Below are 23609 nucleotides of genomic sequence, written 5' to 3' on the forward strand. Positions count from 1 at the left end.
AACAGGTGAGAAGTTGCCTCCTTTCCATTTCTCACTTGGCCATGTTGGTTTTATGGTTAGCACACAAGATTCAGCTTGCTAGTCTGGCATATGAAAGTCATTTTTCACATTTGTACTAGGTCTCCTGTGTCCTGGATTTACCAAAGACGTTGCTTATGTACATCTAATACCTGCACACACAGCAACTGCTTGTTTGAGGTCACTGTTTTAGTTTGGGGTTTTTTCCTAAACAGAGGATGGGAGGGAGTGAATATGCCAAGTCAGGGATGAAGAATGGAAAGTGTGATAAACAAAGTCTTGTTTCTATAAGTTTTTGAATGGGAGTTTATTATATGGTAAAAGCAAGCAGCCAGCTGAGTGACAGAAATGGGGACAAATTTCCCAAATCTGCACACACACTACAGTGTACATTTGGCATTTATCTTAGCTACTTCATGCATATTGATTATATCATATATATATACATTTTACAGTTTTTTGCTAAGCATTTAATATATGGGTTTTCTTACAGCTAAAGCTAAATGGTTATCTCTACAACCAGTCATAATTCATGCATTCTTGGACGAACAGGCGCCTAAAAGATTTAAAGTTCTACTTTATTTTATTCTTAGGATAGTAGGGAGGTTTTTGGGCCCCTTGACCTTGTAAGGGTCTGTTTCATTTCTTTATGGGGGTATAATTAAGTTTTACAATCCGTTTGTTTTATTTTGATGTAATCACCCATTTGTTTCACGAATCACAATTATTTATTTATCACAGAAAGGAAATTTCAAAAGTAAAAATCTCTTGCACTTTCCAACTTATTCTAATAGTTACATTCCCCACCCCAACTCCTTCCAAGAACAATAGGCACAGATGCCTAAATGTTGTTCTGTCTTTAAAAAACCAAGTTCTTCGATCGTCTGTTCCACAGACTGCTGCCTTTTCACACTTCCCAAATGATGTATTAAAATATGTCATTCTGTCATGGCAGTTTTGGACTCTGCTATTACTCATGTCTATTGGAACCAATATGCTGGGAGGCAGTCAGATGTGACATGTCCCTCCAAAAATTCAATAAAAATATTTCTTATTGCTTGAAATTCTCCAAAAAAGGACATGAGGAAAAAAGAAAAAAAACACAGCAGAAAACAATGGACCTTATTTTTGATGAAAATACTATAAAGATATATTTGCCAAGCAAATCCCTGTATTCAATGATTCATGAAAATTATTACTGAGTAAAGTTCTGTTTTTCATAAGACAGGAAAAAAATTAAATGCTTGCAGGTAGTATCTGATAATTTCAGAACTCAGATATTCCCAAACACATTTTTAAAGTTAGTTTCTCTGATTTTTTAATACTCATAGTCCTGCATATAACTTTATTTAAAACAGAGAATCATTTTATCTACCACAGAAACCTGTCAACAGGAATTTCTGTCATTGTTTTCATAGTGATTTTTGCCACTTGATCTAGGAATTGATTTCTTTTCCTTAGGGTGGAAGGCATGAAGTAGGCCATGACTTGACTGCTTCCTCATGATCACCTAGGGGAACTCCACTATTGGAGGTCAATAAAGAGACTAGAGACCACAGCCAAAGCATGTGAGGATCAGAGGTAAAGCAATCCTGAATGAAAAGCTTGAGCTATAAAAGGCATTGCCAGAGGGGATGAGGTCATGTGGAATGAGACCATCACTAAGACACACTAAAAGGCTCTCTAAAGCAGTCTTTTCATCACAGTTTGTACCCACTCCTCAGAAAGACCATTCTACCCAAGGACAGCAGAAGAGTAGAAGGCTACAGGCACACTACATCATGAAGGAATAATTCACCAGCCAAGTGCTTAGAAGCATATTTTTGACACATGCCACAGGAACACCCTTGAACAACTAGAAAAGGAGAAGAGAAAGAACACTGGGATCCAACATCGAGATGCAAATCCTTTCTGTCAAATTCCCTTTTTTAGGCTACGTCCAAAATTCAATTTCATTTACATCCCAATTACTGCTGTATTGCCAAAATAAACTCTTCAGCTCTAGTTTTCTACTATCTTGACCAAAAATTCAAAGACATTTAAGGTCACCCCGTATGCCCATAGCATTGCTCAAGGGGGGGGTCCTGAAACTTCCTGCCTCCGTTGTGTGACATAGCATCAAGCTGTGCATAGTCATGGCTAGAGACAGGCTTTGGGGCAGTGGGTGACACACTGCATCTCTTCAACCTCATGACATAAATGAATTTGGGAGTAGAACTGGTAAAAGGAGGCTTCGCGTTTGCAATTGCTTGTGTCTCTACAACAAATTCTCAAATATCTTTTTTCTTCTCTTGCCTAACACAGCTATGCATGATAAGAAGCTTGCATGCCACATAGGCCAGCCTCCCTGGCTTAACACTGTGTGCCTCTATGCAAGAGGGACAATGTTTTTGAAATAGAGAAATCCATAGTGGTGAATGCACAGAAGACCATCCAGAAGGTAACAGGGGAAGAAAACAAAACCTGAGCTCAAAAAAACCCCCCAAAACCAAGCCAAACCAATCCTCAGACAAAATAGTGGGTGTTGGTGAGAAGAGCTACAGAATGTGCAGACCAACAATCTTTTTTCCTTCTGAGAGTCAGCAAGTATTATTTAAGAGGAAGTTCATTCACTTTCCTGAAATAGTAAAAATTTTTGTAAAGAGACAACTAAAACACATACTTCTGTATTATTCATAAAAATATTAGCAGTCTTTGCCTGGACTTGCCTAGCAATTATGATTTCTATGACAAATAAAGTAGTGTAAAATCTACATTCTTTTCTAGTATGCAACAGGCTATGCCATTTATAATAAGCATGTAAATAGCACTACAAGGTCACACACTGCTTTTCATAGTAAAACATGTTTTCTATCTCCCACTCACCAAAGAACATAAACACAGCTCAGATGATACATTTCGACATAGATTATATCCAATTTTATAATATGATGGTGAAAGAAGCTTGTTTGCCTTTCTCATAAACTGCTCAATGTGAGTTGCATTTGGCCCATACACATAGATCCATAACTTTGCTGTCCTGCCTGGACTACTTGATTCCTTCTGGTAGGTCTAGCAGGTAACAGCTTCTGCTCCCACGTGCCCCCTCGCTTGTACACTTCTTAATAATGGCCTGACACACCACAGCCATGGACCTGCAGCGGTGAGAAATGGCCAAAGATCCCAGTTGTATTTTTTGTTGGGGACATTGGTATAGAGATTGCAAGACTTAATCCTGCTCAGTGCAAGGAGTAAAAATACAACAAGTGAAATGAGCATAAATTTCTTCAACAGAGACTGGTACAGGAAACATATTTAAGAAGGGAGAATCTCACTCTCTGCCTTAATGTGAGTACAGATATTCATCTCTACTTTATCTCATTCTTGAAGATGAACCAGGATCACCTATTAACTCACCTGTTAACAGGGTAAACTAATCTGCATCCATTAAGATTTACAGCCTTTTAATCAGGCACCATAACTGGCAGAGCCATAGTTGTCTCAAGCATAACTTGATACTCCATTAATTTCTGCATGCTGGACCTCAGCTATCCTTCAGGTTTTCTAGATAAATTTCTGAGCTATGTACAGATTACCATGGAAATTTAAAACAAACTACTCCACTCCTCAGAGGGAAAGTATATTTCTACCCTATCTCAACTATTCACTGCAAACAAAATGAGGAAGAAATTATACTCTAACCTTAGGAGAAATTTTTACTAAGATAGTTTTGCCTCCTGCTGCTGCTTAGTGTAAATAAATAGTCCAGGGCAACATCCCTGCTCCCAAAATTGTATCAGTAGTCTCATTGTTTGGATACCTATAGGCTGGAGACTATTTTTAGTACATCCTGTCAACAGCGAGGGGACAAAACTACCAGGAAGAGGATGCATTAGGATTTTACATTAACTGATAGTAAAACTAGTGCCCAAGATATCCTAACAACTAGGCAGTCGCTTACACAAGTGTGCTGTGTATTACTGATTTTTTTCCACATTAATTCGTAGTTCATATGACACTATAGATCTCATGATCTTACAGAGACAGAGTTCAAAGGAAGAGAATCACATTTTGCTAGAAGTACTGGGGAAGGTTTAGAAAAATCCAGCCCATGCTGCTTATGGCAGTGAGCTCACACGCCATCAGCCCTGAATCTCTTGCCTGGACAGTGCAGTGAACAACTGCACCTTAACACGTCATCCCAACAGAAAACTGATCCTCTGCATACACCTCATGCACACAGAAAATAACTCATTCTTCTGACTTGTAATTCAAAATGTTACTCAGTACTGTGGTGCAATTTACTACCAGCTGCTTATTGACTTGCATCAAACTGGAAATGCACAAGCATAATCAGTAGAGGATTGGGAGCATGCACTTGTAGTTTGCTATTGCTGTTTTATACAGCTTACAGTACTGTACAAAAGTAAGAAAAAAGTTTCCTTCAGATGAAAACTTGATCTCAGAGGCCACCATATTCGTCCAAGCCTCAGTCAAGGCCTCAGAGTGAATTTGTAATAGCTGAGCTTAAGCTTTGGCTTTCATTCTGCTCTAAAGTATTATTTTTATATTCCTTGTTAAATGTAGCCTGATCTCAGCAAGTAATTTTGTCTTAGGTCCTGAAAATACATGTTACAATTTAAAATTCAAAATGTAAATTTTTTGTTGAAGGCCTTGGTTAAACATATCATAAATTGAAGTCATATTAAAATATATTTTCAAAGTCAGTAGAACTGGTTTTGAAAGGAAAAGCATTGCTTTTCAGAGCTTTGGCTGTAATTTTAGTAAATAAAATAATTATTGAAGACTTAAATAAGGGATTTTTTTTTGTGCACATCTTTAACACTTTAAAGTGATGGAGCTACATTAATGTTTTTCTCTCTAGACCTATATACTCTACAGAAAGTAACACAGCATCTTTTTAAAAACTGGCATGGACCATATATCCTCGATAGCTAGTGACATTGACAATTGAGCACTTCAGTCTCTGGGCCCATTTTTTCCAATAAAATTAACACAGTGGACTCTGACTCTAAAGAAAAAAAATAAACAAAACCCCCCCCAAATCACAAAACAAACAAAAAAGAAGTAAAAAACCAAACCAACCAAACAAACAAAACAAAACCCCAAATCTGTTGGCTTAGATCCATTGTCCAGGTTTAGGGGAATGCAAAGTACATGAACCACGTAAAAAGTGAAGTACAAGTATTGTTAGCATTTTTATATCACAGAATAACATGGTCTAGAAAAAATCTAGTAACATCATGACAGTGGTATTTTCCAGGTCATGACTGCAGTCCTAGGCACATGCAATGAATGTTGTAAAGGGCAGGTTATTCTTTCAGTAAAGCCCTTAAACAAAATCTTGAATGGTAGATTGCGCTACAGAACAGCAACATCTAACTTGGAAAAGATGTTATTGAAATGGGGAAATTAGGTTTGCTGGGCTTATGTCACTACTGTTTAAGGTCTGATCTACAACATCAAGCTTTTGCTGGCCTAGCTTCATTATTTTTGAACATGAAGAAGAAATGTATCTTGGTACAGAGATGTAACTTTGACCAGTCACACTCTTCCTGTTGGGTTTGCTTCCATCTTTTAGGGAGATGTTTTATTGCATTCCTCTGCAACAACGTGGGTGCAAGCTGTACGTTCTCTGTTGGACCTTGCTATGCTAGAAAAAGCAGGAGCCTGTAGATTGTCTATCATTCACAGGATTTCCAGCCAAAAACTGGAAACACTAGAGGATATTAGCTTTCCTCAGCTCAAACTACATCTGCAGAGGAGCCACCAGTTGTGATTCACCATGGTGCACTTTGGGGAAGGCTTGGGGGGAGGAGGGTAAGATTTGCAGAGTACAAAACCAGCTGGAAGGAACAGCTGCTGAAACACTCAGAGCAGGTTTCTGCTTTTTCCAGCACTCTGTAAGCTTCTGACAAGAGTTTCTCAGCCTTGTGTTGATTGTTCACTACGGTCCTCTCACATCCTTTTTTCTGTGTCTTTTATTTCACTGTGCCTTCTTTCCTCCTCTCTGTCATGTTCCTCTCTCCTCCCTTCCTCTCTTTTTTTAAATTTAGTTCTAAGTCAGCCTTCCTCCCTTCTGAAGCACTGCATCTTTGGTCTAAGTTTTGCTCAACTTCCTCTCTCTGCTACAGCCCCTCACTGCCAGCCCCCCATCACATCCCTTACTTATAAAGTTCACAGGACATTTTCTATCTTCACAATCAAAGTACCTAACACAGCCATGTCCTATTGGTGGGTACCAACACAGAGCAGCCATGGTCATAGTAATGGCTCCTCACTGAACTGCAAGCTCACTGCTCCTCTTACACCTTCGTTTTGGCAAAACATCCTAAAAAGAAAAGTACTTCTAATCCGTCATTCCTTCTTTGCATTGCAGCCTCTTCTCAGGCATACCCAAGGCTCAGGGCAAGGACCAAAGGAGTCAGGCTGTGGTGGCTGTTGGCCCCAAGGTGGGGACAAGCTGTAAAATCTGTAAAATAAGCTGTTTGGAGCATGGACAAGGTAGGATAGGCAGATGCATGTGTGCGTTGATTTGTGTGCACACGCCTGTGCTCATCCAGGGACTGCATTAAGACTGCTGATGGCATTAGGGGCCGGAACTGGGGAAAGGAGGAAGGGGCCATGGAGAATCTGCAGCTCTGTATGTGTGCGTGCTGAAGAAAGAAACTGAAGGCTTCAACTCATCACTGACCAATTGTCCACTTGAATGAAAATATCTCATAAATATATAACATTTAAAGTACTGTAAGATATAATCTACTTTTAGAACATGAGATAATACATAGAGCACCAAAAATTAAGATCTCCATTAGCAATATATGACGATAACCTTTATTTGGCATATAAAAACCAGATTCTTGACCACTTACCTTATTGTTAATTCAGTTACTTGTCTAATACAGATTAGACTTATGTAACAAGCATTGTCATTAAAGAATTTCAACATCAGAAGTAATGCCATTTAATACTACATTAGAAAACAACCCCAACTCTTTCTTAGGAGAACCTCTGTTAAAAAAAAAGAACAAAACTCATAGAGCAATTTGGAGTCTGCAGCAGACCCCTAGCCCTAAAGGACAACAGCATATTTCTATTTGACACTAGATGGGTACAGCACTCTGCAGGCTTCTCTGCACTGGTTCTACTGCTGGGGCACCTTGCTGTTACTGGGGACAGAAGGGGCAAGATTTGTGGTCTTTTATTACTGTGCTATAATCAATCTAATCTTTTCAAACAGTAAAGTACCCGCTCTGACAGTGTGAAACAACAAAATAAAACCAAAACCTTGCATAGGTACACACAGTAGATTTTACCAAGCAGGAGAATACAGAATGGAATCAATCTGCAGTATTTTGAAGACAAGTAAACGGATGCTTGTTGCGACCCACCCCAGAACGGAGAAGGTAAGCCAGGTTCTTATTAATAAATCCCTTGGGGTGGATTAGAGTGAAATGACACTGAATAATTGGTGTTTGTAAACTTACATATGTAGGGTTTATTTTAGAACAATTCTGTTTCAAATGTACACAGGTATGTTGCCATTTTGGGTGTTATCATTCTATAGCAATACAACATCTATTTATATGTTATCATCTATACAGCAATATAGCAACATTAAAGCATAGCAATATAGCACTATTAAAGCATAGTAATATTAAAGCATCTATAGTAATAAAGCAATATTAGAGCATCTATAGAAATATGGCATTGTTAATACTGAAGCATCTGTAGATTAAAGCATAGCAATATAGTACTATTAAAGCATAGCAGTATTAAAGCATCTATGGCAATAAAGCATTGTTAAAGCACAGCAATAAAGATAACACTTAAGAAAATGCTCAAGGGAGAGAATGGGAGAGGAAGGATAAGGGTGGAAAGAAGCATATAGTCACCACCCACTGGGTCCAGCGATGAAACTTGGCAGTTGCAGCTTCCATGTCTGTTGGCTGAAGTGGTGGTCTTGGTCCATTGGGACTGAGGGAAGCCCCACACACAACTCAAAGAGGTTATGAGTTATTATACTTCTGGCTCAGGTGGGAACGCCTTGTGCCTCTCCGGGGCGGGGAGTTTTACAATGATAGTGTCAAGGGCCGTGCCACGAGCCTCCGACATCTCCCAAGACAACTGTGCTGCCTATTGTGTCAGCATCAATCATGGTCCATCATTTGAGATGCATAGCCCAGGCTAGATAATGACATTGGCATGAGAAAAGGGATTTTCCCACCTTGTAGGACTTGCCTCTTCTCAGCCTCTTCCCTTATCTGGAAATCCAGTTTGCAGCCTCAAACAGGCATCTGCACCCAGGATAGCTGGACAATAGCACCCACTTATCTGATCTGAAGATGATTTGGCAGTATGCAGGGAGAGGTGGGCTTTGCTGGGTGAGCAGTCCCTTCTTTTCAGTTTGCAAAAGTCCTATGGTGAACTTAGAATGTGTAGATAGATCATTAACTGTTTCAGTCTCTAACACTGCTGTACACTGCTTTTACTCCCCACAATATTCTGCTGTAATAAAAATGCAACTATTAGCTCTTCCTCAACATTAAGTAATATTTCTGGACAGGCAGAACAAAAAAAGTAAACTCAATCCAAAATATGTGACTGCACATATCTTTGATTTTAAAGCTTGAGGAATTTTAAGTGCAAGAGAATGTTTTAGATTTCAGGCTATATTAATAATTAGTTTTACAAATGTTTCTGCCTAAGAGAACTTAATTTTACTAACTTTGTGTCCTTCTATGTGGATGCTGGCAATATTAAAATATCCTAAGACTGAAAACTCACAAAATATGAAAATTAGTAAGTTCCTTATGATAACTTCCTGATAAACTGAAGCTTGAGGTACTTTGGTGAAACAATTAAAAAGTACAGAGACCTTTGCTTTAATGCTGCAAAGACTTGTGCATATAAGATATAATCTCAAAGATGACACATCTTTCCACAAACAGATGAGTACCAGACTTAGCTGTCTGGTGCTTTGAATCCCACAATACTCATACAGATATGTTTCATTTTGTAAAAAATAAATTGTCAAATAATATTTTTCTAAACAAGTTGGTGAAATTTAAAAAAGAAACCACTAAAACCCCCAATGGACTTATTCGTCATTTTGGAACATTATAAAGTGTGCTGCTTGTATAATTAAAATAAAATAATAATAAAAAAGCCTCTTAAAGCTTTTCTATAATGGTCTTATTTTTCCTCATTCTTGCTTAAATGAGAAAAATTTCCCTTAAATGAGCATGTGTTTCATTTCAAGAATAAAAGATAGAATGCAGAATGTTTTTAAACATTAAATGAGATGTAAGATGCCTATTTTCTGTCACTATAATTTTTTTCCCAAATGTGTTTCTAAGCAAGAAGTATGAGTAATTGCAGAGTTTTACACAGAATAGAAAGCAAAACAGTATAAAATTGCTTGGCAATATAAAAAGCCCCAGGTAATCATCAGTTCCAAAAAGAGGTCATCAGCAACTAACAGTTTAGCCTGTGCAGATCTGTTGGAAGGATGGCAGGGAAGAAAAAGACGGACACCATATATTTGTAGAGAAGCTATCTGTGCATGGAAAGAAGCAGCAGAAGGTTTTGAATCCAGCCTTAATTTACACAGATCCCTGGGTGTCCTTCCAAAAATGACCTGAGGCTCCAACCATCAGGGTTTGGCAGATTTAGCCATGGCAATCAAATATGTTTTTGCTTCTCACCGTTTTCTCCATCTCCCTTGAAAATTACTGCCCCTGTGATGGAGGTAGCAGAACAGACACTCCATTTGCCCATCGCTGCCCCAGCTCACAGCCTGGGGTGCTACTGCCAGCACTGCTTTGTCCATGATTTGAGCTAACACACCAAGCAGTTGTCTGCAGGCTCCCGAAGCACAGACACCCATCCCACCTGCTGCCACTGATGCAAAGCAGGTAATCCACCACAGGAGCACTTCATCTTCCTCATTTACAGAGGCATTCACAGCAACGCACGCCTGATGAGAACTGCCAAAACTGGTAACTGGGGATATAGATGGGTCGTGGTGCATCTGTGTAAGCACATAGCAGTGTACCACCATCACAACGTACCTGGCTCAGGCAGGAAGGGTAAGAGCTGGGTAAGGACTCAATATGGAGAAGGAGATACGTAAGGGCCCTCTTCCTCCTCTAAGCCAGTCTGTGACTGGAGGTGGTTAGACTACTCTGAGTCAGCAACTTGTGTTAACACATAAGAGAATAAAACAAACAAACATAAGAGACCAAGGCAGGAAGATGTTTGAAACAGCAGCTCCCCAAATTTCTCACGGTTTGCCATTCCACTAAATAATGTTTATGTTCTGTTTAATATGAAAGCTGACCACTCCTGCCTTCTGCTCTACCAAAGCTGGCTGCCTAGGAGGAGTTGGCTGCAGGGCCCAGTACTGTTCTGCTGACCAGCTTCTGATAAAGGCAGCAGATAACCAAAAAGTAAACAAGGTTTTGAGTCTACTTTGGCCTCTGTTCTCTGATCATGCTAACCCAGTTCATTACAGACTGTTCTAGGGAACAGAAGGATGTTCTGTCTGCCTCCTTTCTCCCATAAGCAGTTTATGCCGCAGGTAATTTTTTTTCCCATCTCTGTTGTTCATTCTCAAGCCTCTTTCTGTCTCCCTCCACATTTCCTCTAGGCTGACCATCTGTCCAAGCAATCCTTCTCTTTTGCATACTGTTGCATTCTATTTCTTCTCTGTCTGTGATCTATAATTAGTTGTTTTCCTGTTTATACACTCCTCCAGAGAGGGGTATTGTTGAATGTGACTCCTCAGGAAGAGAAACAATACAGTTACAGCACAAATCCTTTCAGAGGAGTATCTGGGATGAGAAGCCATGCAGGATTGGGTAGGATAGAAAATTTTTTTTTAAGATTAATTGGATACAGAGATCTGAATATAAAGCCATAAACCCCCTTAGAGCACCCGGATCAAAAACAAAGAATACCTAAGTAGGGGAAGAAACAAAGGTAAGGAAATACATGCAAACTTTATTTTGACACTGCATTTTTTTCCTCTATAAGATAAAACCCTTTGGGTTTGGAAGCCTTACAATATTTGTGCCTCTTTGCTCAAAGTACCAGGAGCCGCTGAACATGAATCCAAAGTGCATACATGATGAAAGCTCTGGGAAAAGTGTACTTAAAGACTACTGGGGAGTTCAGTGTTGGCTGGTCCAGAAACAAAGTGTTTTTAGTGTAGGGGTAGTAAGCGTAAAGCTGGTTCTCAAGAAGTTGGCTGCAGTACAGCTGAAATCAAGACAGATAAGTACACACAAGCTCACTATGGTGGGACAGTAAAGAACACCAATGCAGTGTCCAGAGAGTGTTTGTCTGGCCTGAGGGACATTTGTGAAGCAAATAAATAGAGCATTTCCCATCTTCAAGTCTCTTACAAAAATAAGGAGCTTGCAAATGGGCCGAGGATGGAGGAACAAATGACTGGTTGTGAAATACAACACACATGCACTAACACCAGGAAAGCTTGATAGTACGGGTATTCTCTGTAAGTAAGAGCTACTTATCATTAAGAAATTGAGCCCTTCAGTGGAGAACACAGAAATCTATGATCTGAATCAAAACAAACACCTGAATTTTGCTTTGAAGTTTTACCCTTATAACTGTGCAGACAGTTTCAATTATCATACAGAGCCTCTTGAAGACCAAAAGGGAAAAGCCTACACCTGTGGGGACAGGCGATATAGAAAAACTGCTCAACCATGAGAACAAAAGGGAAGGAACAAGGTCAGAAATTGTTCAGTCATGCCCTGAAAATCAATTTAAGAGGAGTTTCAATTCTGAAAAGCAGAAAACATTTTTAAAATAAGTTGCACAATATCAGTTAGGAGGAGAGACTTCCAGGAATTAAAAAAAAGTTAACTTCATAACAATTTCAGTTCAAAAGGAATGTCAGCAGCAAAATCATGAGCTGCTAATCTATTTGGTGACCAGCAGAACGAAACAAACCTCTACTCTGAGTCAATGAGAGGTTGCCTATGGTATTATGAGATCAAACTCTAATCCTCTTAGCATTTTCCATGGAAAAACTGCCATACTCTATGTATTTACACTGTTACATGCATTATTCATATTAAATGCCATATACGCACACAAAATATGGCTGTAATTACAACATATTCCTTATAAATTGTATAATTTGAATCCTGTTCAGAAACTGTCCTAATAAAGAGTAAAATACCACTAGGCATTATTTGCTTATGTTCCCTTTATTGCAAACAACAGAACAGACTGTCTGGTAAAAAGATGTGTATAATCTGGTTAGTATAAAACATTTGTTATACATGCCCACACAAGCCTGCTTCTCTCCTGTATGCATTGATGTCACACTTGTAATTCAGAGGCAAAGTGTAAGGAGGCTGGGCAAAACAGGTCAATTTTAACTCTAGGTCGTGGGGCACAGGTTAGTCAGGGCTTGGCTAAGAAATTTAGCAGTTTCACAGTGTCACCAAGCAGAAATCTTGCTTTGCTCTTTACACATCTTGCAATCATAAGAAAATGGCAAAATTTTGTAGATTGACCCACTTGACTATTCAGCATGCAACTAAGTAATTTGATAGTATGTGGTCATATGCAACAGGATTTTGCAGCAATTATTATAATACGTTATTTCAAGGAGAACATCAGTAAACACCAACTTGCTTGCTCCAAATATTTCTGCCTGAGGACTCCTTATTGCACGTCCCAAGCCTCTCTTACCAGGCTAAACATCCACTTTTATCCAGAGAAATTAACTATTCATGTCATCAAAGCCAGTACCAGCTAGCAAGATAGGATATTTCAAGCAAACATTGATGTTCTATTATAATTCTGTAACAAGTATTCTTAAACCTTGTGATTTATTGTATTATGATAATTTTTCTGATTAATTCTTTGTCAGCCTACACTTTCTACTAACACCTATAGGATTTTTAAAATAATTCTACAGATAAATCAGTCATTTGATGTTAAGTTCTGTGAGTTCTTTCTCCTTAAATTATAATAAAATGCCTCTCTTTTCCCCTCAGTACAAGGTATTATAAGTACCTCCAAACAAATATCTTTAATATATTTCCACACAAAGATGATCACTGGATTCCAAAGAGAAAAACAGCCAGCATTATACTATGTTGCCTGCCTCTTATAGAGAAAGCATTTCACTAACCATGATAAAATAGCACTTCTCCTGCCTCACCTATTAGATTAGAAGGAGGAATTGCTAAAACAGAAGAGCTAGCTTATTTCATTGTACAGGAAAAACATTAGTAAAAGGCTGCACTATTACGATAAATTATATCATAATTGGGTAGTATAACATTTCAAAGCCCAAATATTTATACAGGTAAATAGATTACTCCACTTGTTTCTGCAATCCAAATACACTTCTCACCAAAAAAAAAAAATAATTCTATTTTGCTTCCTGGCATTGAAGTATAGTAACCGTTCTGAAAACAGTGGGGTCATGAATTCCCATTTCTTATCAAGCCGTCCCCCTCTCTCCCACCATCTCCCTTGGTTTGTTCAGTGGTTAAGGAGTATGCTTCCACTCTTGCTACCTCTTTTCCTTAATTTTGTAGCAGTGGTGTACTCTTCTATTTTCACAAACCTTACAGGAACATTGTCTTCAAGAGCACTATTCTTCTGCCTATCTCTGTTGAATTTGCCAATGCTTTCAAAGCAAAGAGCCTGAATGGGGTGTAGGAGCATGTATAAAGCCTCATTTTTTTAGGAAACTAGGCAAAAAATGAACCCAAATCAACAATTCTGTTTTTCAGTAAATTTCCTGTGTTCACACACAGATAATCCTCTTCAGATGACTGCATGACAGACACACAGCACATTGACACATCACCATTTCAGAAAAGTAAAGGAAAACCAGTGTAAGACCCTGACATTTTGGTTTGCACACAAGAGAACCATCCACTGCTGGGACAACAGAACACCTCATCCATCCACTGCTGGTTGAGAAACTCAGCAACCAACTGAGATTCACTTAGCTTGTTTTATTTAATGAATATGCCTTGAAGATTTTTTAGTTTAGGAGGAAAGAACAAGACACTGTCTAAGATCTAGTCAGGCAAGAGTTAAAATTACACTGAGGAAAACTGAGATTCACAATTTAACAATCTCAATATATTATAGAGGCCAAATATATAGAATATTGTGATTTCAGATTTGTTGCCATCCTACACTTTAATCTCCCACACAATCAAATGTAGCCTTCTAGGTTCTCAGGCCTGGCCAAGAGACAGTTCTCTTTTAGATGTTCAGTTGTGAGGACACTGGTTTTATGCTAGCCCGAAAGTTGGTAATAATTTAAGATGCACTTAAACATTAAACTGCAACATTATTTTTGGCGTAGTCCTTGCTGGCAACTCGAGGCCACAAGCCAGAAGACAGACAGAAGCAAAGGAAGTTTACCTAGAGCAGGTTGCTAATGCATTCTGCTTATATCTTGAATTTTGGCAATGAGGAAGGAATACTGTTCTATCAACAACAACGATGCCAGTCTGGTACCATGTTAAGTACACAACAAAAGCAATACAAGTTGTCTTTTGATTCAGATCTCATTACAATTCCAGGGAGGTAAAAAAAGCAATTTAATTTGCTTTTCATTTGCTTTGAATTGTGTAGGTTTGCACCGGTTTAGGCTTTATAGCATGATATAGTCAAAAGAAGTAGCCCTTAACTACAAAGGGTACCTACAAAGGAAGATCTTTTTATCATAAACGACTAAATTAATGCAGGCTAGTTTGCAATTTGTCAGGAAAATTTCAAGATGAACAACTACACAAGTTTACTCCTTTCAGCAAATTAAAATGGATGATGACTCTGCAGAAACCATAAAAAGCCATGAGGCTTTGTGTGACTTCACACATCTGAAATGACAATGGACCAAAATCAGCAGCTCATTTTCGCTTTGAGGCTTTTTCCTTAAGGTTCAAAAGAAAACCCAGAGGGTGAAAACACACAGACAAAACAGGAACAAAAGTTGTTATGCAACACAAAATGTTAACACTGATATCTTTATTTCACTATTTTCTAAGATACTGTAGATGCCATAGTAACCGTGCCTTAAAATCAGAGTAGAGGTGCTGTGAAAGCAGTACTATATAAAGCTATAATCCCAGACAGACATTCGTGCTCAGCTGGAAGCAGAACTGAGTCATAGATATGAAACCCTCAACAATACACTCCAGAGCCTGTGATGCAAGGGGACTCCCTTGGAGTTTTGGCTGCTGCTCTCCCTGAAAGAGAAAGGATCACGAGACATTTAAACTACAGAAAGCCAGAATGCAGAGCCATTTGAAGAGAAATAGGCAAGGACTACAGTATATGAAATGGGGATATTTCTGAGAGTAAGTACTGCATTTGGGATTTATTCTGGAGGTATCTGACCATTCTCCAGCCTCGGATGTGAGTATCTTCTCTGAATCAGCACTTCCTCAAACAAAGTTTTGTTTTTACTGATGACTTCCCAGTTAGCTCAGTAAAGTGAGGGTGGAAAGTACTAAAACAGAGGCAGTACAAGAAAAGCAAAACCATATGATTCCTATTGTTTGAGTCTAAAGCATAAAACAAAAAAGCTGAATCAGATGAATGATAGGGTGAGAGAGAAGGAAAAAGCAAGACTGTTACCTTACAAGGGAAACGTGAGAAGGCAAAGTGAGTTTCAGTAGACACCAGGAGTCAAGAGCCTGGTCTCAAGGGTACAGTTTCTATGTGTGCAGAGCTCAGCATTTCCGTGGTCCAGCTGTGTGATTCTACACCATTGCACAGCACATTCAAATCTTCAACCTTCATTTACAAGAGGAAAGAAATACCTGAAGACAAGAGTGAGGAATCATATCCCAGGAGGACAAAACAACTTAATTTCTTCTCTCAATAACTGGAAAATGGGGAGTGGATGTGCCTCCCTGAAGAGATGATACAAAATCCCAGACAGCAACAGTTCTCTGATCACCAGAAAGATAAATGAGCATTTGAAGACCATAGTGGTACTCCATGGAGAGAACTCTGTTCTTATTTCTGTCTCAGTCCCATGAATTTCACACCAGCAAAAGGATTTAAAAAGCTAGGGTAAAAGGGTAAACTTTTTCTTGGCTGTGGTGCATAAATGGTTTTTAAGTCCCCATTTCCCTGGGGATAGGTTATAATTGCCATGGTTGTGCATGTGGGTTAACAATAAGGAGGATCAGATGAGCACAAAAGCTGAGGAAGAGAAAAAACCCTTAACTGATCAATAGAACAAGTTGTCAAGCGTGGAGGTAAGGGACTGATCTATTTTTCATAAATAAAGCTCTTAAAAAAGCTCTAGCTTTGAAATGATCCAGACTGTCTGTCTGCATTAGAAAAGATTATATTTTTATTTCGCTCCTTTGACATGTTTTATGAGAAAGATGGAACTGTTAAGTCAAAAACTTAAGACTTTCCTTAGAGCTCCAAGGAAACAGCTCCTCCCGTAACATCAAATGTCTGCCTGTTACAGCATTTCTTTCAATACAAACATTACATGAATTAATTTTACGGCTTCTTTTATAAACCTGTTACAGAGGTAGAAAACACTTTAAAACCAAGCAAGTGAAAAACTGGTAGTTGGCATCATTCCCATAATTATCTTTGACTAAGCAAATAATATGATTATAGGTAACTTACACCCTTTTATAGCAGAATACTCATTTTCAAGAGTAAACTTTATCCTGATGTGTGGAGAAAATATTTTCAAAAAGGCAATTGGGATAAAATGTTTATCTTTTGGCAGATAATCACTAGAGGTAGTCTATCTCTTGGACGTGACAGTCCTCAGAACCATTAATGATATTCCTTCTAATGTCCCACATCGTTTTTCCTGTCAGGGAAAAATGAAAAATTTGTTTGCTAGAATACCAAATCCCTTTTGCTGAGAAGACTTTCAGAAATACATTTCATATTAGCAGATAAAAGATGCCATTAGGCCTTTTTTTTTTTCAGCACGTGATCTTTCAGAGAAAAGTAAATACAGACTGAATTTCTTTGCTGTGCAAGAAGGGATGTTACAGCATTGATGGCATCAACAGCAATGGGAAGGGAAAAGAAAACATCCGGATGCTGCCATAATTGTACTTGTGGAACAGAGGGAAGCAGGTGAATAAATATTATCTACATTCACTTCGCAGACAGAGTAAATTCTGCAGCCCATCATCCTTATCCACTTTGCCGCTTGGTATATTATGATGCGAAATTACCTTTTCCACAAAAATATGAAAAGAAGAAGCAGGAGTACTTGAAGTGTGCTTTTAGTATGGATTCTTCAAATGCATAAGAACTTGAAATCACAGGGTAAAAAATAAATCTCAACAAAAGATCATGGGAAACTGTTTTGTCTCCAGCTCTGATAACAGGGGCAGGGGTTTTTGTCTTGTATAACTATCCAGTTAACATGGTGCAACTGCCTTTTTTTCAGACCAGAGAAAATGCCCCCAAAGGGCTCACCCTTAAGACATAATGGCTTGAGTTAGCCACCAAACTAAGGATAATGTACACTAAAAGTCTTTCAAGGAGAAGGCAAAGTCTCCCCTCAATGCCCCTCAGCTTAGTTTGGTCCAACTTCCTGCTTTGCAAGCTTTTTGGCTTACAATTGCTAAAACTTCACCATGGACAGTATTATTACCTCTGACTGGCAGGCAGAGGACAACTTCACAGTGCTGGAGAGACTGAGACTGAGAGTGAGTAGTTGATGTCTACTTCAGCAGGGGCTTTGCTGCCCTTGCACCACACAGCATTTTTTTCTGTATGGATTCACATAACACACTTTCACCCAGTTCTTGAGTGAGCCTAAACCTATGGTCCTCCTTTATAAGGAGAAGTTGAAGAGGCATCGACAGAATGCAAAAGTAAGAGCTCAGATTTAGCTACCACACTTTCTTTTCCTCCTATTATGCCTATTTCACTGGTTGCCACATACAAACAAGGTAACTCCCAAGGGTATGAGAATATGGAAAACAAGAACACATACATCATCTTCTCCACTCTTTCAAATTTAGGCACTGTAATGTGCTTGAAATCAGCCACAAAATGCCAACACATAAAAACCATTCACATTTTGAAAATGTCTTGGTTTAGCTATCTTGATAGTATTGATTTAATGAAACATTAAGGAGCTTCTTTTTGGAAGAAAAATTAGTGATTTTACTTGCCAGAAAAAACTTCAAGTTTTTACAACATAATTAAATGTTATTAAAAAACTTCTTGTACTATTTAACATCTGCACAAATTTAGTAATCAAAAAATTCAAATCTAGTGATACAAAATGGCCTTGAACTCTGTCACAGAAATAATCTAATATAAAGCTTTGCTTTCCAATTATAATTTAGTAGCAATTGCAACACATAACTATACAGGAATAAAGTAGACACTGTGCAGACTAGCAGAAGATCCAGGAGCGTTTCAGATATTTGGAGAGATGGCTTTAAAATGAAGGCCATTACAATGTTTAATTGCTGTCCCAGGCATTTTCTAGTCAAAGAGATTGTATCATACAGGAAAGACTGGCATGGAGATCTGCTGATGCAGAAGCTAAAGACAAAAATATCTGTCAGAGTCACAGAACCTGTCCACTAGTTGCTCTCAACGTGAAAGTGGAGAAAACAAAGTTAAAATGCTGCAGGATTTTCTCTGTTACTCAATAGAAAAAAAAACAAAAGAAATTTCTACTAAAAAAAACACTTTTCCCCCCAACCAAATGTGGTGATGCCAGGTGCCCTCCAAAGCCTCTCTCTCACTCTCCTCCTCAGGTGGACAGTGGAGAAAAAGATGGAAGAAATCCTAATGGGTCAAGATAAAGGCAGTTTAATATAAGCAAAAGCAAAGAACAACAAAAGACATATCTAATTCCATCAGCAGGCATTGTCCATCCACTTCCTGTGAAGTAAGGCTTCAGTATGTGCAGTGGTTGCTCCAGAATACCACCAGCATAACAACATACACTCCCCCACCTCCTCCTTTCTTTTAACTTTTATATCTGAGCAGATGTCATATGGTATGAAATATTCATTTCGTCATTTTGGGTCAGCTGTCCTGGCTATGTCTCCTCCCAAGATCCTGCCCACCCCCAGACTACTGGTGTGTTTGGGGAATACTGGGGAGACAGCCTTGGTGCTGTTTGAGTACTGTTCAGCAACACTGACTTCTGGGACAGTAGGGACAAATGCCAAGGGCACACCTCTTTCTCCAGAGCATCACCACCCCAAAAAATGCTCAATCCCAAAACACATTCTACAATACACAGATCTTTCAAACCTTTAGGTTTGAACTTTTCCAAATGTTTTTGAGCATTTTTCAACTATTCTCACTATCACCTAATTCATTCACTCTTTCTTTATGGCACATAGCATCCTGTGCCATAGTGCTAGCTGAAGGTATTACTGGATTTCTTCTCCCCTAAGGACATGGTAAAGCTTTGAGACTGGAATACATATTTGTGTTAATACATATATGGAGATGTCAAAGGCTCAATCTTGTAAATATTGATAGATAACACTCACAAATTCAGTACTGAGTTAAGCTTTCTTTGCAGTTTTTAAGGCCAACCTCTAATATTCCTCTTGAATAGAAGTAATTTTTTATTATGTTTAAATATTATTTCCCTATTTGTAGTAGAAAAAGCATCCTGTATTAAATTGGTTTTTAAGCTAAATTTTTGTACAAACTCTAAAAAAGTCTAATCATACTAGTTTTCTCCTTGTTGAGTTCTACAGAACTTAGAAAAAAGGCACAACATAAAATCGCAGACTCTGAATGTATATACACATGGATAAACCATATTCCACATGTTTACAGAAAGCAAGAAAAAAAATTTCTTTTCCTGCCTACCATCAAACTCAGCTCACCACTACTTTTTATTCATAATGTGTAGCATGAATTGACAAAACTCAGCATTCAAATATCTCTAAAGAAGCCTTATGTTGCAGCACTGAGCTGATATCTTCCTGTTAGACATCACAAGAGGGTACCACAAAATTGTCTTGAGGGTGGTACTTCTGAGAGCAAGCAGGACTGGGTAGCTTTCGTTATTTAACAACAGAGGAAGGTAATTTTATAGAAAAAAACCACACACTCAGTTCCCCTTCTTGCAAAACCTTCAGTTTATTCGTAACAACTACTCAAAGGAGAACTATTTACAGCCTTCTGCCAGTCATACACAGGTTCAGATTTGGCCCTGCAGGAAGAAGCATGACACCCTTTAATTACACCTGGAGTTTATGAGTTCATGTGTTAAGGTTTAATAAGTTAACTGGCATTTTTCCAATTATTATTATCACTTACCATCTGAAAGCACATTGGTAAGTTACATCTTCTCTTCTTGCCTGTGCACTGCTACACAATGCTTAATAATATCCCTACAATACAAGGAAAAGGGTTTTTTCATTAGGAACATCACAGTTTTGTCTTCTGTACTTTGTATGTTTCGCACTTTCAGTATCCTTGAACTCCTGGCTCTCAGCTAGAAGAGAGCTCTATTTCTCCCGTGCCCCACAGTAAATGCAGCTCTGCTGCAACAATGATACATTTCAAATACAGTACAGCTCAAAGTAGTGAGAGAGACTGCACAGCTAAAGGATTACTGCTCCATTCAAAGTCTTCCAAAGCCATGCTGTGGCCACTCCACTATCATCCATGCATCCAGTAAGAGAACATGCATCCCAAACTATGTGCCTGGAAGGTATTTCCCTGTGTGTGAATTGTAGCTGTCATGCAAGGACCTTGAATACATGTATCACTTGCTTCATTACGCATCCTCAGTCAGAGAGCTATTTTCAAGGCAGAGGTAGTGATCCAATCATTCTTTTCCATTTCCTGTGACTTTGTTCTCCAGGAAGCAAAACTGTACTCTGTAAGGGCTGATGGCATACACAGAGAGTGTGTCCTGTGTGTAGAACTAACCACTCTGTAGTTCTTTGAGTCTTTAACAGCAAACACTTTTACTGAATCCTTGCTGAACTGGGACAGTAAGTCTTGTTAAGTGAACAAAGGAAAGGACTAGCAAATATTTAGATGAAAAGTATTTGGTTTTTAGGTAACTGGCAAATCAACATAAGGAGAGTTTTTCTTCTGATTTCTATCTTACTTTAGAAATATTTCCAGCTACCCGTGAGGACACAAATGCAGAAAGCACACACAAAAGGAGTCCTCTCCTGAGACTAGTAGAAAAGTGCATGAATCAAATGCTATTGATAACAAAAATAGGTGCAGAAGAGCTAAGCCCTCTGAGAAAAGACTTTTTATGCCACAGGGTCAGACAAGATATAATGTTAGGAGCTAAAACCTAGAATAAAATTATACATTTGCCTCTTGTATAAAACTACATTACTCCAAATAACTGTTAGGTGGGGACGCAGCTGCCCACAGGTTCCAACCAGTCCACCAGGTTCAGCTCTTCTTTTTCTGTACACCCCCACACAAATGCTCCAGGCACAGGGAACCTGGCTCACAGAGTGGAGAGGCTCGTGATCAGGATCAAACATCTGTTTATCATATCACTGCATCACACAAGGTATGCATGTGCTTGTCCTATCACCTGATAAGACATGACCCATCCCACAACCAAATGAAGACCTCTTCTGTTATATTATGATCCCAGGCCCCTGCTCTATGCCCAAACATCCATGTACCCTGGTTATGTGACCAGAGCGTGTGTTTAATTATGTGATGTATGTCCGAATTGATTTGACATCAGAGCCCATGGATCAAGTCTGTCAGCTCTGGTCTGGATGCCAAATACCATCAGATCAGGGCATCATGCAGACATTTAGATGGTGGAAATGGAGCATAAAATGACAATTTGGACTGGTCTTTGACAGGGTAGGGACTTTGAAATATAAGTGATTTTTAAAAGGGACGATTAGCATCCAAAAAAAAGAAGAGATTCTACCTAACAATGTTGCTGTGACTAGCTCAAGGTCTTGTTCCTGGAAGTCCCTGATTTTCAGAAAGGAGGTAAGACATTTTTCCTATCCTACAGAAAGACTGAGGAAAGGGACCGGAAAACCTTTCAAATGCATACAAATCCTGCTGCAAAGAAAAGGAAACAATCTCTTTTTCACAGTTACAGTGGGGAGGACAAGAAGACGCAGGCTTAAACTGCTGTAGGAAAAACTTGTGTTAGACATTAGAAAAACTCTCAAATGCTAAGGATAATGTTGCAAAATATACCACCTATGGAGGTTATGGGCATTCATGACTGGAGGCTTTGAATAATAGGTAAAAAAACCATCTTTGGTGGAACAGTTTAGATATAGCTGACGTTGCCTAAGGAGGAAGAAGAGGGAGTCCAGATTAAAATTTTTGAAATGCCTCCCAGTCCCAATTTTCTATGATTTTCCTGTGGACAAGTTATCCCTACATCTACCTGCTTAAGTTTCCCTTTCTGTAGCTCAGCAGTTAATTTGATCTTGTGGAAAGGAGCACATAGCAACCCTGAAGCGCAAGAGACTTTATTTGGGATAAAGTCATAAGTAGTTGGGGAATTGGGGAGCACTTTCTTTATTATGAATCTGTACACATATGAATACACTCTCTTACCACCAAAGCCAATGTAAATAGGTAGAACAGTATCAAAGGACTTGAGTATCCATCACAATTTTCATTTTGCAAATGGGAAATGCAAAGCACAAAGGTCTGAACCATCTGTAATGACACAGCAAGTTGTCAAAATGAGCCTGAAAAATGGATTTCCTGGCTCCTCAAGTGACCTATCTGATGGACTACACACTCCTCCTGCTCTTGCTTGCTCTCCCTGCCTTGCCTCCCTTCCCCCCAGCAAGCCGTACAAGAATCGCAGCATTTCCTCATAAAAGTCTTGCCTGCAGCTGGGGGAAGTGAGACACTACAATAGTGTCGGTAGCCTGCTGTAACAAGAACACACATCACAAAGATGATCATTACCACAGGGAAAAAAAATAATAACTAAAGGATTTGACCTTGCAGAGCCATTCTTGGGCTGTTAATCCCCATCTCCTTTCTTTAACTTGCCTTTTTCTGGCTAACGTTTTACAGAAAGACTCTATTCCTCTACCAAGTGATAAACTACAAAAATATAAAAGAGAAGACAGAATAAATGATATACTACTGATAAAGAACAGAATTGTTCTTTATACAAGTGCAGAAGAATTCACAAGCCTTTGCAAGCGAAGTGTTACCCCAGTCCACTGTGCAAAAGGAGCAGCCTAGCTCAGCATTTGCAGGCAACATTCCTAAGGCTGTAACTTTAGCTTGTAGGAAATCAGAATCAGAGCCTAAGATTCACAGTAAAGTATTATAAAGTCAGTGCCAATCCTTCTGCACTACTCCTCACCAGTCTGCATAGGCTTACTTCCATTTTCTTTGTGAGAGTGGTGGAACCAGAGGAGGAACCACACTTGAATCATCCACAGGAGGTCCTGCCTCTCACAACTGACTATGCTGAGACACATCAGGCTCCAGATTATTTTGCATTGATTTGCAGAAACTCTCCTAGGCTCTATACCCCATATATAGATCAAACATAATCTGAATTCATCATTACCAGTAAGACTAAACAAGAATTAAAAGAAAGAAATTAAAGA

At 38.9% G+C, this 23609-nt stretch overlaps 1 protein-coding gene across 7 annotated transcripts in view; it reads right to left on the minus strand.

Moving 5' to 3' along the window:
- Positions 1-23609, minus strand: part of RPS6KA2 (ribosomal protein S6 kinase A2) — a 292913-nt gene that overhangs the window by 143038 nt on the left and 126266 nt on the right. The window contains exon 3 of one of the 7 annotated variants that reach the window (XM_027631584.1): positions 20332-20405. The exons of the other annotated variants lie outside the window; for them this stretch is intronic. Coding sequence (XP_027487385.1) covers positions 20332-20346 — 15 coding nt within the window. The 5' untranslated portion in view covers positions 20347-20405. The remainder of the gene's footprint in view (positions 1-20331; positions 20406-23609) is intronic. 7 annotated transcript variants of the gene reach the window in all.

The sequence above is a fragment of the Corapipo altera genome, unplaced genomic scaffold (assembly GCF_003945725.1).
Source record: "Corapipo altera isolate COAL_440 unplaced genomic scaffold, ASM394572v1 2b, whole genome shotgun sequence".
In the NCBI taxonomy this organism is placed as follows: domain Eukaryota; kingdom Metazoa; phylum Chordata; class Aves; order Passeriformes; family Pipridae; genus Corapipo; species Corapipo altera.